The sequence below is a fragment of the Plectropomus leopardus genome, chromosome 7 (genome assembly GCF_026936395.1).
Source record: "Plectropomus leopardus strain MGB_pleo_1.0 chromosome 7, ASM2693639v1, whole genome shotgun sequence".
Lineage (NCBI taxonomy): Eukaryota > Metazoa > Chordata > Actinopteri > Perciformes > Serranidae > Plectropomus > Plectropomus leopardus.
This window is the reverse complement of record NC_142182.1, coordinates 9,325,734-9,341,357: the sequence shown is the minus strand read 5'-3', so window position 1 is coordinate 9,341,357 and position 15,624 is coordinate 9,325,734. Positions and strand designations below refer to the sequence as shown.

General features: G+C 40.0%; 2 protein-coding genes across 2 annotated transcripts in view; one reads left to right on the top strand and one right to left on the bottom strand.

Annotated features, from left to right (window-relative positions):
• Nucleotides 1–810: 810 nt before the first annotated feature.
• On the bottom strand, nucleotides 811–10,768 carry LOC121949771 (uncharacterized). Its single transcript, XM_042495533.2, has 16 exons — nucleotides 10,424–10,768; nucleotides 8,827–8,953; nucleotides 8,161–8,375; nucleotides 7,187–7,243; nucleotides 6,998–7,090; nucleotides 6,809–6,895; nucleotides 5,734–5,844; nucleotides 5,340–5,510; nucleotides 5,034–5,124; nucleotides 4,847–4,953; nucleotides 4,536–4,736; nucleotides 4,291–4,422; nucleotides 3,818–3,896; nucleotides 3,532–3,722; nucleotides 3,410–3,430; nucleotides 811–2,394 (listed from the first exon to the last, which is right to left on the bottom strand). Exons 2-16 carry the CDS (start codon nucleotides 8,915–8,917, stop codon nucleotides 1,384–1,386), a joined length of 2,658 nt encoding a protein of 885 aa, XP_042351467.2. The 5' UTR covers nucleotides 8,918–8,953; nucleotides 10,424–10,768; the 3' UTR covers nucleotides 811–1,383.
• Nucleotides 10,769–14,764: 3,996 nt separating this feature from the next.
• Nucleotides 14,765–15,624, top strand: part of kcp (kielin cysteine rich BMP regulator) — a 32,383-nt gene continuing 31,523 nt past the window's right edge. Inside the window, exons 1-2 of the mRNA XM_088079847.1 lie at nucleotides 14,765–15,147; nucleotides 15,249–15,352. Coding sequence (XP_087935973.1) covers nucleotides 15,250–15,352 — 103 coding nt within the window. The 5' untranslated portion in view covers nucleotides 14,765–15,147; nucleotide 15,249. The remainder of the gene's footprint in view (nucleotides 15,148–15,248; nucleotides 15,353–15,624) is intronic.

Genomic DNA, 15,624 nt, shown 5'->3' with positions numbered 1-15,624 from the left:
CTGTTGTTCTCAGAGTTTTTTTCTGTGGAAAGCCAAATATACTAATACATAGGTCTTTCCCTTGCCACTTTAAAAAACTTAGGGCTCCATATTTCTAATAACTGTTTAAAATGATCGTGTGAAGTATTCAGTTTAAGTTGAAAATGGTCAGTGTTGCATTAGAGTCTCTGTTTTCCGCAGCTTTCTTCCTTTTTAGGAAATGCTCTTTTTCCTGCTTTCCTTTGGGTGGTTGACCCACTGATCTCTGGATTGTTGTTTCAGACCTTTTTCCTCTCTCCATCTGTTTCAGGAGAATCATTTGCCTCCTATTCTGCCCCATTATTAATCAACTATTGGCTATTTTAATCTGCAGACACTCAAAGTATCACAGCATGATGCACATTTAATACGTGTCTATTTTTGCGGTATGTCACTTCTATCCTGTGCAGACATTATCAAGCAAGTGAAGCTTAGGGGAATTTCTTTTAACCTATTTGTAACTTTTAAACATACTAAAAAAATGAATTCACCCAAATAAGGTTTGATGAATAGTTTTTTAATTCAGCAGTTGTTCCTTTCTTAATTGAACATTTAGAAGCTTCAACAAAGAAGTTTTACACCTTACTAATCACCAAAAATTGACCAGCAAATTTTTGGTCATGCACATGCCTTCCTACCTCTACCCTGCCAGGGAAGAAAAACTGAGGCAGCTTGTAGAGTGGGCATAACAAAACGAGTAAGAGAGTTACACTTGGCCTATGTAAGAGCTTTGAACATACAGTAAAAATCTGAACCTACTTAAATGATAAATGTGAAGACAGTGGCCTTAAATCGTGTCTGCATGGAACTTTAATTTCCATAGAAAGAAGTGCAGCAATTTTCATTTCATGTGGATTTACCTTAAAAAAGACACACACACACACACAATCTCAGTTACAGTTTGTAAACATTTACAGACAATATATTTGATTAATTATTGATTAATTCAGGCTGTCCTACTTTTGGTGACTTTGCAGTGAATGAATATGTTGTATTCTTTATAAAGCTACTCATAATTTATATTGATAAGTTTGATTTGAGAGAAGTTTTTTAAACCTGCATTTTGCATTCAAGGTCATTCATTCCGGTCATCTAGGCTACTTATATTTAACTGGAAATTACGTGTTGTAATTGTGTGTTGTTAAATGTTTGTTTGAGTATACAGTGTGTGAGCATACAGTATTCATGTGGCCCATGTGCTGCACATCTTGTGTATGTATTCAGTCCTCTTCCTTGTCTTGGAAAGTACCTACAACACAGCAGGACCACACTTTGTTTCTTTTCTTGCTCGGTGACGTGTCCACTCCTTTATTCTCTGTCGTCCGCCCCATCCCTCTCAGTTCTGAAATTCTTATTATAGTGACATCACTTACTGAATGTGATAAAAATGGGATTACAACGAGCCATCACTCTCAGCAGCTCCTCTTCGTCTGGCTCTAACTCATCGTCATCCACACTGTTCTTGTCTGCATCTTCATCTCCCAGAAAACCATCTTCATCCACATCCCCGCGGCTGCCCTGCGTGTTTCCTGAGTTTGTGGAGGGCCTCCTGTCCTGAGATGGACTGTCGGCGTCTGCAGCCTCGCCTGATGGCTCTGGTAGGTCCAGCGATGTGGAGGGTCCGTCTGCCTCTGTGCTCAGGGTCACAGACATTCGCTCTGGTGATACTGGAGGTGTGTTAAGGGGTGATGTATCTACATGTACAAGCTTGGCCTTTAAAGGCGCTTGCTCTGGGGTGGGCGGGGGTGTGCCCGTCTGCTTGGAGAGGGGTGAGGACGACAAAGGTGAATATGGGGGTGTCTTCACACGAGGTTTGCAGAAGGGTTTGTCTATTTCTGCCGAAGCGATTCGGGTATGACTCCATGGAACACTGGATTGAGAGGAGGGGCTGGTGACAGGGTCGGCAGGGTCATCGTTGGTGGTTGTTTGTGAATCAGGACAGGTGAGGGGTGGAGTTTCAATGGCATCAGGGGTTGCAGGGCTAGGACTGGTGTTAGGTGGTACCTCGGTAGGGTCAAGGGTTGTATCAGTTGGTGTGCCAGGGTTTTCTTCAAGCGGAGCAGCATCTTGAGCCATATGTGTGGGGCTCACATCCACAGCGGCTGGGTCAAAGGCTGGTGAACAGGAGGAGCTTTTGATCGGTGTAGAAACATCGTTTTTGAAGATGACAGGGCTGTTCACAGTTTCATTGGCGATTAAGCTGGTGTCAGGTGCAGCAGTCGTTCTGGGTGGAACGGGTCCTCCAGAGGAGGGGAGGTCTTGGTTGGTGTAGACGCCAGGATTGTCTGGGAGGCTGAAGGAAGGATTGCAGGTTCCACATTCTTCACTGTTATATGCTTGTTCCTCATTGTGCAGCATGCCGCTGGGGTGACTCGCCTGGGGAGCAACCACAAGAGAATAAGTATCAATCAGTGAGTTTCAATTAACCCTCAAATTGCGCAAATTGAATTTGTGAATATGAAAAACACCTAATGGAATTAAGATAGGAAAAAACTTTATATTTATCACAAAAAAGGTTTTATGCTTGCGTGAGGTGGTATTTCAGGCGATATGAAAAAGCCATATTTCACTGAAGCAAACACCTTTTTTACTTTTATAGGTCACATGATGCTGTGGCTATGCGCTTGTCGGTAGGAACTGGCTCCCTCGGGCATGATGCAGCAGGCACTACAAGAAGTGTTAATGCATTGCAAAACTCTTCAAAAGTTGAGCAGATCATCTTGAACTTTTGAGTCCACAATTCCTCTGTGAAATCGTGGACTATCACCTCCGAGAAATCCCTCATACGTGGCCGCTCCTTGGTATTAGGGGCTTGCCTTTCCAATATGCTCATCAGCCCTGTCCCTCAGCCGCTGGCCTGCAGCTCAAGCATACCTGCTCACCTCCGACTCTGCTAATCAAACACTCTGCCTGTAAATGTTAATAACTAACATGAGTCTTTGGCTTGACTATGCTATCAAATAGCTATTAATGTGTTGCTAATATTAGATAAACCTTGTTTTCAATCACCGCTACTGACAGGTGGAAGTGAAAGTGACATTTCTCTTGCAAAACACTGATACAATGCCTGGCTTCTCATCTGATACCCCTCGTTTTGCTATAATGTGATGCTAATGATAAAGCCCCACCCTGCAAGTTGATGGGATTTGTTCCTTAGTTTTGTGATGTAACAAACACTGGAAGTCAGAATTTGTGTTTTTGACAGTCATTGGTCCAAGGCAGAATTGCTTACTCATGGCACTGGCTGCTTGTCTCTCTCATGATATGTCTTATTGCATATAAAAAAACACTGCACTGACATTTTAACAAGGATAAAAACTTAATTGTCGCTAGGGGGGTCTTTAAGGAGAAGGGAAGAATACATGACAAAGATAGTAAATAAATTACTCACCAGTTGGAACCAACGTAAGCTCTGTGGGAGTGCATGTGGTAGAGAATATTTAAGAAGCTCAACTTTACTGATCAACAAATCTTGGTAAATATAAATCTGTATTATAGATATTAGGATCTCACCACATTGGGGTGTTTGCCTTGGGCAACACAGCCTCTCTGCAGTGGGTCCCTCTTTCCTCTGTGTTTCCTCTTCAGCCACATTACCACAGACAGGATGCATCCAAGTACAGTCATGAACATCATGCTTAGAAACATGGCTTTGCCCAAAGTGCAGCTTATTGGGCGTTCTTCTCCCAGTGGACTGTTAGGGACTGCAATGTACACAACAGTACATACAGAGACATTGTTTCAGTCTACACGCTCATCAGCAATGTGCAGTGAATGCAAGTGAAGACTGTGTCCTTACTTGATTGTCCTTCAGGTAACACCTCCACCACTACAGTAGCAAAGGTGGCATCACCCGACTCTTGGTCTATAGCTGTGACCTGTGAAGTATTTTGACTTTTTACCACATCTTCACCATCTTATTTACAGTATAGTTACAGTTATAAGACTCTGATGAAAGACAGAGTAGTGCAACACGGTGAAGTGGCATCATTGGAAGATTTAGCAATACATGTAATGTAGAATTCAGTGAGATTATAATTGTTGAAACAGGTTCATTGAAGATCAGTTTAGATTTGTCTTTGGTGCATATAGGGAAACCCCCTCAAGTTGTTCTTAAGATATTGCTTTCACAAGAATGAGACAGACGAGGTCACAGAGACCTTGACCTGGACTGACATGGATGGACAACTCAAAAACATGTTGCCTCCGGCCTCAGCTATCGCCGGAGTGAAAGCATAAAAATGTTAACACTGGGTTTTTACTGAGGCTTACCTTAAGAATGTGTTTCTGTTTTGGTTTGAGTTGATTGGTCCTTGCGATCAGAAGCCCCTCCTGTGTGATCTGGTAGATATCTGTGTGATTGGATGTAGGACTGAAGGTGAAGTGGATCATGGGATTGAAACCCTGTGAATTTGTGGAGAAAAAGATGGCGATGGGTCACAATATAAATACAGAACTGCTGTGAGCACTTTTGCACTGTGGGTGTCATGAGTGTGGAGTAGTAGTGAAGTGCATACATGGTTGAAGTCTTGATCGTGCACATGTAACATCAGTGCTTTGCTGCCATAGGTATTGACCAGCGAGGCAGGGCTCTTTCCGGCAGTTAAAAAGCCTTGATATTCAGCCATGTCAAATGCTGGGTAAAACTGGTTCACTGCCAGAACTCGGACCAACACTGTTGCAACAGAATACTTCCTTGGGTCATTTTCTTGATATGCCTGGGTTTAAGACACAGAAAGATAGAAAAAATGAATGAGATTGGGTTTTTGGGTTAAAAGCATGTAGTGCAGATGTCTTTCAGTCTTATTGCTAAGTTTGGTAGTCTTACCATGACCTGTAGATGCAGCTCTGGAGTTGTGAGTTTGTCTCCAACCCCCCGAATCAGTTTTATTTCCCCTGTTTCTTTGTCCATCAGGAAATGCCCATCATCGTCCCCTGGCATGAACACAAACACAGTTACAGGTATGCACATGTAAGCCTGTGCATTTTAAATATTAATTTGGTGTGTATGGTACCTGAGAGAATGGCATAGCTTAGTGGAGAGCTGATTCCTCTGTCTCCATCCACTGCATGAATGGGACCAGGAGAGAAGTCCAACACAATGTCCTGCAAAATGACACAGATTTGTTGGTTTCAAATCATTGGTGTTTGAATCCATGGAATATGCAAGACACAACCAAATTGCCTAAACAACTGATTGTGTGGAAGCTCCCATGTAAAGTTTGTCAAGATCAAGTTAATGTCATTAATGGACAATCTTGTATAACACCAGAAACATGTGTGGGATGTGGGATGTGTGATGTGTGGGTTTAGCAGCTGACCTCTTCCCCCTCTGTGATGTTGACTGTGTACACAGGGCTGGTGCAGATGCGACTGGTCTCATCCTGGAAAAGCAGCATGCAGGGCAGGAACTGTGGGTACTGGTCATCTCCATCCAGGACGGTGATGTTGATGGTGGTGCTGGTATTGAAGTGCTCAGCTGTATTCATTTCCTGAGGTAACAACAAGTCAAGGTTTGCTTTGGAGGAGATTACTCTGGTCAAGCACGTTTGATGGAGAAAATAATGGATGCATGAACTGAAATATGGTTCACCCTCTCTAACAGTAACAATAAGGAATCATCTTTATTTTCTTGTGAAGGATGATAGAAACTTAGAAATTGATTTAATTTAGATGAATGTGCGGATACATTTACTCCGAATGTACATAGCTTACCGAGGCATGGATGGTGACAGTAAGCAGGGTTTTGGTTTCATAGTCAAGAGGCTTGGACAGGATCACCTCTCCGCTGTTGGGGAGATCAACCTTGAAGTATTCTGCATCAGGCTGCACAACACACACAAACACTTTAGCAATGGTGTTTTTTGTTGTGGTGTTTTTGTAAAAGTGTGAAGAGGGTTAGCTGTGGCTCAGGAGGTAGAGCGGGTTGTCTACCAATACAAAGATCGGCAGACACGCAGATCTTCAGTCTGCATGTCAGAGTGTGCTTGAGCGTGATACTGTGTGTGAATGTTTAAACTGAATAGCAGGTGGCCTTGGCCATCAGTCAATACGTTTACATGCACAGATAAGTCGAGCTATGGCTGTAGCTCAGTTAGCCCGTTTAATTTGTAAAAGTGCCAGGGGAGAATCGACCTATAATGGAAGTATGTCCGAATCCCCCTTTCAGCTAGTTGCTACAGACCGAATCACGATCACAACAGTTTATTTACAAAAACTTTGGGGTAGAAAACTGCTGCGTCACATAGGCCACATATAAACAGCTCCGAGCAAACTCTGCCTTCATTGATTACTTTTAAGCTACATAAAAAAGTCAATAGTTGCTTAAGTATACGCTATATTTAGAATATTTTCACTGTTTTACTTTGCTGTAAGACAGCCCTTACAGACAGAGATTTGAAGCCACTATATAAAAAACAGCAGACTTCGTTGAGAAAACAGTCATTTTACTCCGCAGAACAACAGAATTGCTGATTGATCATAAATAACGAACAGTCTTGATCCCTAACCACAGAGGGAGGCCAGCATGGCTGCTAATAGCATGCGCAGAACGCCTAGTCCAGTTAAAGCCAAACTGAAGTGTACACATGATGGAGTAAATCGACTTCATTATCTCAGTGTGTTAGTCTAACTTTAAGATATTCAATTTTGTGCAATTTCAGTCTGTCCTACACGTTTACCTGTGTTTTAAAAGTCCAGTTTTAGTCCAAATAACACAAGAATTCAACCTTTTTTAACATCATCTAGACTAGATGGTGGTATTCAAGATTTTTAAAGGAGAGTAACTCACTGATGCCTGGTCAATGGAGTAAATGATCTTGTCATTATCTGCATCAGTGGCCTGGACAGTAAACACCACAGTATTGACTGGAGTCAGCTGGAAAGCACACAGGCAGAGAGACACTTTAGCACTTTAGTCCTGTATGTTTTGGGTATGCATACACAGATTTGTGTGCATGTGTTTGTGAATGTGCCATACCTCACTGATAATAAGAGACTGGACAGTGTCCTCTGCAAATATTGGGAAATTATCATTCTCATTGAGGATCTCCACCATGAGCCTGTGCACACCCTACAACAACATTAAAAAAGACTTTCATATTTGAATATGGCATGACTCGCTGAGGAGTTATTAATAAGATGAAAAGATGAAAAGGACAAGACATACCTGCAGTGTGTCATCTTCATAACATGACAACTCAGCCATTAGGACAGGGCCCTCAGCCTGAGGGACAACAACAGATATGAAGAGACAAAGAAGACTATTTTTATTATATTATTATTGTTCCTGTGCAATATTGCTAAGATCATAGGGCATTCCCAAAAATTTCGAATGCATGTCACAATATTTCTCTTACATTTAATACAAGGCTTCATAGTCTTTTGTATTTGTTGTGCACTCTCATGTTTGCCTACTCTAGAAGGTCCTATATTTTTACCTACATTTTCTCAACTTAATGTCATTTAAATATAGAAAAATATAATATTGTAGCATGCAGTTTCTCTTCCTTGATGTTAATCATCAAATAATCATGCATGTACACCAAAAAGTTTAGAAATAATACAACAAATAGCACACTTCCACAGCACATTTCCCTTTTTCTTTTACTGTCATATTTTCCTTTTATGATTACAGCCTAAGAAATTAACAGTTTGATTTTAATAAAGTGCGTTGGAAAGACAGTCACAATTCTAGAGGGAGCTCGCGACCCATAGTGACTACATGCTAAGTATAGTTGATTAAGCTGTATGTTAAAACTTTGTAGCTTTAAGACTAGAAATAATTTGTTTTTGAGGACAGAGAGACTGAAGTAGATAGACTGAGATGCAAAGAGAGAGAGAGAGACTGCTAATCTGGTTGACCCTTTAACAGCTGCCATGAGTTAAGTCAGCTGGCTGGGAAGAGGATGACGGCAATAGAGATTGTATTCGGTCCAAGGACAAGGCTGCAAGGTTCAATCTCCGATAGTTTGCTCTAAACTTAGATACAACTTCCTCATTGCGGCCCACACTATAAGAGGTATTAGAACTCAGAAAAATGGAACTGCACACATGAAACTTGTAGTTTTTGCATCATATTCATCATAAGAAAGCTCCAGCACTCAGGTCAGACTTTAAGAGGGCACATCTTGACTCAGTTACCTCTCGGTCAAGGACCTTGTCAGCTGATGTGTTCAGCCGGATGCTTCTTTCATCCAAGAAGAACCAATCAGCATCCTTTCCATTCAGGCTCCAGTAAACCCCCTCCATTGTGGTTTCAGCCATGAGTTCAGCAATGACCACTCCTGGTTGGCTGTTTTCTCTGACTGTTGTAAATACATCCTCACCATCCAAACATCCACCCCACCCTGACATCCCTGCATAAACAGAGCAAGAAATCCACAAATTCCTTTAACATCTGGATCATCATCAGCTTTCTTGTGCTGCATTCAGACACTTTTTATTAGAATTCAAACCTCTTAAACTCTAGAAAACTGGTTTGATTTTTTTTAAACGTGATTAAACACAATCAGTAACTTGGGAAGAAATGTCCCACAAACAAAAAACCCAAACAAACATAGGTTATTAAATATTATCTAGAAACAAGGGAAAAATGTTCAGAACATCAGATTACGTATTCTCTTAATTATATGTTTAACATTATGTTAAAGAAAAAAAGGAAAAAATATATTTATTTTCTTTTATTCATTTTTGGCTGTTTCTTTTTAAGTTGCTTGTATTTTTGAAAGAAATCAAGCCAATTTGCTCAGGTTTCAAAGATCCTGCTAAGAACGAACTCTGATAAGAACACATTTGATGTGGCTGTACCTGTGGCTGTGTGGATACACAGGAGGACCAGCAGGGAGCAGACTAGTGCCTTGACCTGAAACAAACTCCATTTCAGTTCAAAGAGGGCCATCCCTGTGCTCAGGCAGGCCTTAGGGGCCTGTTCTTTCTGAGAAAAGAGAGAGAAATGAACATAATTAACTAAACACGGCCATCCTTTTCCCCTCTGCAGTATGAATGAGTGGGCTAGACTGAGCTTTACTCTGTGCCTTAATGGCAACACGACTTAAGAAGCATCATTAGGTTAAGACCCTCTCATAATGTAGAAACACAAGCGCACACACACACTCTGCTCTGTCCTGTAAGTCCCTCAAATCCCTTTAAAGTGGGTTTGTTTCTGGGTTACAACAGTCTGAGAGCGTAGACCTGCTTTTCTAACCATAACAATAAATAGTCTTGAGCTTCTGAGATACATTATTTCTGCATTTGTGGCTTTCTAAAGGATGCATTTTCTACAAGCACAGAGAAGAGCTGTGGAGTAACAGTTAATCCTTCTAGCTGTGTACTTGCCGTGCACAAGTCTGCTTGGGAATTTAGCCATATTTCTTGACCTTTTAGTTACATTTTATGTAAATTAACCCTTAAATGGACAGGCACATAAAAATATTTTGGAAGATTCGTTAATGTTATTTTCTAATGTATCCACAATAACAGGACACCCCCCCACCCCAAAAATGTGACCTTAAGTTTCCAAATTACTAACTGTATCTCCCCAAATAATTAATAATAATAATTATATAATTATTAATTAATATATTATTATTATATATTATTTATTAACAATTAATTTGCTACTTTCTTTTATGTTTTGCATTATCAGTTTTTTAAAAAGTGGAAAATAACGCTGAACAAATGCTATTTACATACAGTATGATCTGAGCTGTTGACACAAATCTATTCCTTGAATAAACAATGACAATGGTACAGCAGCTTTTAAATCTGAAAAACAATAATAAATCAATGTTTCACACCTTTATATCATTGATTATCTATAGAGAATAGGCCTAAAAACAGAAGTACATCTGTGTGTGATTACTGCTGATTTTATACCCTTATCTGGGCAATGTATCCTCCATGATACAGACATTATAAACCTCATTATCAAAGCTGTGATAAAGCAAATAATTATTAAAAAAAAAAACAAACATATAAAATCATTCTTAAAAAACACATTTCTAATTTTTGATTACCAATGATGAGTATATTTTTGAAAGTTGGTATGAAGTCACATGACCTAAGTAGTTGACCCACCTCCCCCTTCAGTGTCTTACATTATGATTAAGTTAACCCACTTAATGCCCCTCCCTCCACAGCCCGTCAAATAACTGTATCCCCCAGGACACAGAAACCATTTAAGGGTTGTGTGACCAAATGTTTATCATGCTCTTGTGGCTCTGGTTGCACTGCCATGTTTATCTGTGCAAGTGTTTGAAGGTGATGAGGGGGTTTAGCAGGAGTCGGGGTTACTCAACTCCTACTGAAACGACAACTCTGCTGCAAATGCAAGGTAAATAAACACACAACTGATTTATCATGAATATAAACACAGACCGCCTATACTGTTGTTCGGCTGACTGACCTGCTGTTGTCAAATCCTCTGCAGCTTGTCTGTCAGTCTCCATATCCCCCTGACTTGTGATGAAAGCAGCATCTCTGATTCCTAAAAGCCCTGAAAAGCCACTAAACACCACTCAAAAAGGCATACTGAGGCTTTCAGCAATAAACAATCGATATCACAATACAACACTATCCACACACTCACACACCAACACACACACACTGACCCCCCCCAAAAAACATTAAAAAGCAGACAGCGCCTTATGGTGTGTGTCCTGGGATCAACGTCAGCTCAGAGGCTAAAGCCAGAGGGTGGGGCTTACCTGGTCAGGGACAAAGGCTGAGCCAATTAGATTAGAGATGACAAGAGCCTGACGGTAAGGTCAGACACCACGGTCACAAGTGAATTTAAGAGATTTGTCTGGTGCAAAGACACTTGACCCCCAACATCAACAGTTTGTCATGCAATCAAAGTTGCATGGTCGGATCGTCCAATCAGCTCTTGTTTAATTTGATTTGGAAAATTTATTTCAAACATGTAAAAAATAAAATAGAGAAATGATCATACAAACAAGCAGAAAAGAAAAGGTAATATATACAGACAATGAAAAACATAATGCAAAAGATCTTGTCAAACACTTGATGACTTGGTTTGTATATTTGAAAAGGAGTGTGAACAAGTACAAACTTATTAAATCCCACCCCTTCTCCACAAATCATTGAATTATTCTTGCTCTAATCAATTAAACATATGCATGTACCCAAATACCCAAAATCAAATATCTACAAATCTGAATTATTATTTACAGAAAAAAAGAGGAAGATAAAAAGAATATATATTAACCCTGATTTGTTTCAAAAATATAGGAAAAAGACAATAAGCAGTGAAAGAAGAAATGGCCCCAAAATTAGCAAGAAAGTAGTATTACCTGAACATTAGTAATTAAAAAATAAAGATTAAATAATATAAAAAAGACAAAAAAACCCCCAAAAAAACAACAAGGAAACTGTCTGGAAAAAAGTGCTTAAAATGTACAATAATTCCGTAACATAAATTTAAAAATGTAAATTTTATCACTGTAAATAAGGTTTTCCCTATTTTTTTCTTTTTTTTCCAACAGTACTAACACTGTAAATTTACAAGTTACAAGTTACATTTTCCCCTTTAAATTGTAACCCCCCTCTCGATCACTAAACAATTTTTGAATATCTTCTTGTAGTAGGTTATTTTAAGCCTTAAACATCATTTGTGCCATTTGAAATTCCACAAGATCGGTAAAGTTTGATAATTTTGACTTTAAGAGTAACGACTTTTTGTGATCCAAATATCTGACATTGTGAGTAATCCCAATGGCTTTTTTCTAGAGAAGAAAGAGTGAAAGTAATGTAGTTCAAGCTGTAGCTGCTGTATTTCAAAGAATAACAGAAAATGTCATAATCTTGATTACATTAGATTTTGGCATCTTTTATTATACTTTACACGTACATATGTCAGTGTAGTGTTCAGGTTAGAACTTGTCTAAAGAGTATAAGAACATACTTTGGCTACGCAGCTTGCGGCTGTTGGATTTGCTCAATTAGTGACATGTGACAACTAATGGGGCTTGACAAGAGATTAGCTATCAAACATCGGCTGTTCACCTTCTGAAGATTAACCCACATCCTTTTTCCACACTTGTCCCAGCATGCCTAGACAGACAGACACACACAAGTAAAAGATTGTATCTGCATGTATCTCTCGGGCTCCGGTGATGAAAGCCATGGTCTGGCTCATCAAGAAATGTTTTGGTTAGTGCAGGCTGGTGAGTGGTTTCCATTGTTAGAGAAAAGCAGGGGGAGCAGGAGTGTAAGTTTGCCTCAGGGAAAAGTCAAAACACTGTGCAGTGTCACTGACACAAAGTGCTGAGGACAAGCATTCCTAAGTTGAAAATAAAGACCAAATCACTGTAGTTTTTCCATTTTACTGTGGTGACATAATATTCTGAAAAATAGTTTAAAACAGGCAACCAGACTTGTTGAGGCTGTGCATGTACTGCTGTGATTGGACATAACCACTGGATGTCAGCAGAGATGTGGTTAAAACGATGATGGAGGCTGGTTGATGGATAATGTTTGGCTTTGTCAACTACATCATTGTTTTACAGAATGTGTGTTTTGCTTTTTTTGTAACGTTAACCTCTATGGCAATCATTAAAAACTGAGCAGAATTTCTGTTGGCAACTGCTGATTCAACATCTCTCAGCATCTCTCTATTTAATATCCACGTAATATTAGCATTCAATGCGATAAATTAATAAATAAAATAATAGAAACAAAAAGAAAACGAGATTGTGCGTCTAGAAATGTCATTAGGCTATAGGTTACATTATAGTAGGCTATAGCTCTATTGTGTGTTATATGATATGAATAGGCTTAGATTTTAAATATTTTGAGTATCTCTATCATAACTTACCAGACTTTGATCCTTTATCTGCTTTTTGATTCTTACGGTAAATGTTACTTATTGTATTGCGCTGTGAGCCTACACTGCGCCTATTATATCAAGTTGTTAGTAGCCTTAGGGGCCTACACTGGATGTGTAATGAGCTGCAATACACTACATTTTATCATGTTAGAGTGCCTATCATACTTCTGTGGTTATTTTGGTGAAAGTAACACAAAAGTAGTGTAACTCATTACAGTTCAGAGACAGTAATATTGTAATATAACTAATTACTTTCAAATGACAGTAACTAGTCATATATAACGGATTACATTTTGGAAGTAACTTGCCAAACACTGTGTTTAAGTACTACTGAAGTGTTTGGTGGATTAAATCCACATTAACTCTGACCTCCGTTCAGTCGTCTCCGTCACCACACTCAGCTGTCTGTCTCTATAATGAAAGGACATTTGTGGCTCCAAGAGGCTGAATCCCGTAACAACTTTTGGGATCCCCTCAGTTTTTCTTTCGTGCCACCTTGAGGTTTACATTTGTGGTTTTGAGTGAAATGTCTTGACAACTTTGGTGGCTCACTGATCTTTCATCTAACGTCACCAATGGGTCAAAATTTTTAAATGTTTTAATACCTTCGTTTATGACTAAATACCTGCAAAACTAACAACGTCATCGGCTTTCAGCTACATAGATAGATAGATAGATAGATTGATAGATAGATAGATAGATAGATGGACAGATAGATAGATGGACAGATAGAAATAATATCAATAATAATACATGTCATTATGAGCATGTTAGCATGCGTAGCATTCAGCTCAAATTATCTTTCTGCCTCAATCAGCTGCTTGCGTGGCTGTAGACTTCTTTTTCTTGTTCTAAGTTGCTGAATTCGTCCTGCACATCGACCCAACATAGTTTGGGTGTAGCATTTCCACTGGGTGCAAAGTGGGTGTGAGAGCAACATTTTGTTCATGTCAGTGTTCCTCTGAGACACATTTCTCAATTGTGAAAAATTCATAAAAACTCAGTTCTACATCAAAGACTAAATCCCTTAACAAAAATCTGCTGCATTTTTCCGCTCTCTACTGCTTTATCACTGTCATCTATCAGCCCTCTTGGCTTGGAAGTGCCATGCCATCCTGAGGGATTGAGTGTATGTTGAAACTCCACCGAAGCAAAGAAGGCAAGTCCTGTGGGAAAACTTTTTAATTGTGATTATTACAGACTAACTGGCATGAGTCACGGATGAGGTTTAATTTGGTATGTGGACAGAGGGTGGGAAGACCTTGAATTGTGCATTTGAGTATGTCTCCTTTCAGCCTTGATCTCTTTCAACAGATATAATCTCAATCTGTGCAGAAAACAGTCTGGAGTGATGAGGGACTCTCCAGTCTGCTGCATCCATTAGGAACACCTGGGTGTCCTATCATCACACCAAAAACACTTGAACAAGACAGAGCGGCAGACAGTGCGTGTGTCTCTATGTGCAGCAGTGTCAGTGTAGTATCAGAGCCATTGCTTACTAGAGTGCACTCCAAGAAAGGCTCTGAAATAATAAACACAGCAGAGAAAAGAAGGACAACAACGTGAGAGGAAAGCCAAGAGTTGTGGAGACAGAGGTGGTTGTGGGGGGAGCACAGTGGGATGCACACTGGGACCGTTTCCAAAGCAGTGAAACATGACTACTTGTGTTTACCCCCGCCCTCTCTGTCTCTCTCTCTCTCTCTCTCTGTACACACACACACACACACGCGCACACACACACACACACACACACACACACACACACACACACACACACATTTGGATGCTTCAGCACGGCTCCCCTCCAGTCTCCAGACCAGGTTTTAGCTGATTACCAAACTGGGGGTCTTTGGGAATCAACACCACTGAGCAGAGATGGGTGGGGAGATGTTTTTTTTTTTTTTTTTTAGCCTGACAAAATGAGGGAAAACAGGGGAAGAAAAGACTTCATCCACAAATACCCGCATGGGGCTGGAAGAGGAGGAAGGCGAGACAAGAGCCGGTGACCTCACGCGCACTGCACACCTGAACTTTTTCCTGCATGCTTGTCTTTTTCTCTCTCTCATTAGAAATAACAAGCATCTTGCGCAAGGATATCATCAAACTCTTTGTGATCATGGAGTGAAAGTGTTGTAGACACGGCCCCGGGGGGGAAGCTAAGTGTGTGACTGCAGAGAAGTGACGCCCTGCCTGCATCCAGATGTTTCATGTTTCGCCTGCGCGCTCTTTGGAAAAGATCTGCTCGCAGAGGGAATAGGGGGATCCTGAACGTATTGTCCAAGGTCCATGTCACAGACTGATGTTGAGAAATCGATGAAAATCATGCTTTTTGCATAGTGTGTTCGGATTTTAATCCAGGTTTAACTTTTTTTCCCCTCTGGAGAATGGAGAGCAGCAAACTGAGGACGCTCATGCTGCTGGAGATACATTTGCTGTGGGTCTTTGCGCTGTCTGTGCAGGGACACTCCAGTCCCAATCAGGAGAATGGTGAGTTTACAGTGTGCAACTGGTAATTGATTATTTACTTTATATTTTCAGTTTCATTTAATTTCAGTTTTGTTTATTTTCATATATATATATATATATATATATATATATATATATACATATGTTTGTGTGTGTGTGTGTGTGTAATTTTGATGACATTAAAGAGACTAGCCTCCACTAGATCTTTTACTTTGGTAAAAGTAGCAACACTATTCTGAATTGTCAGTACAGTGGTGGAATGTAACGAAGTACATACATAAGTACAACATTTT

What these genes read in the sequence shown, in the direction of transcription:
- LOC121949771 (XM_042495533.2), bottom strand. Translation starts at nt 8,917, where the DNA reads ATGGCCCTCTTTGAACTGAAATGGAGTTTGTTTCAGGTCAAGGCACTA. An exon ending in ATGAAGATGACACACTGCAG is followed by an intron (nt 7,091 to 7,186) that starts GTATGTCTTGTC and finishes ATGTTGTTGTAG; the next exon opens with GGTGTGCACAGGCTCATGGT. An exon ending in AGTCTCTTATTATCAGTGAG is followed by an intron (nt 6,896 to 6,997) that starts GTATGGCACATT and finishes TGTGCTTTCCAG; the next exon opens with CTGACTCCAGTCAATACTGT.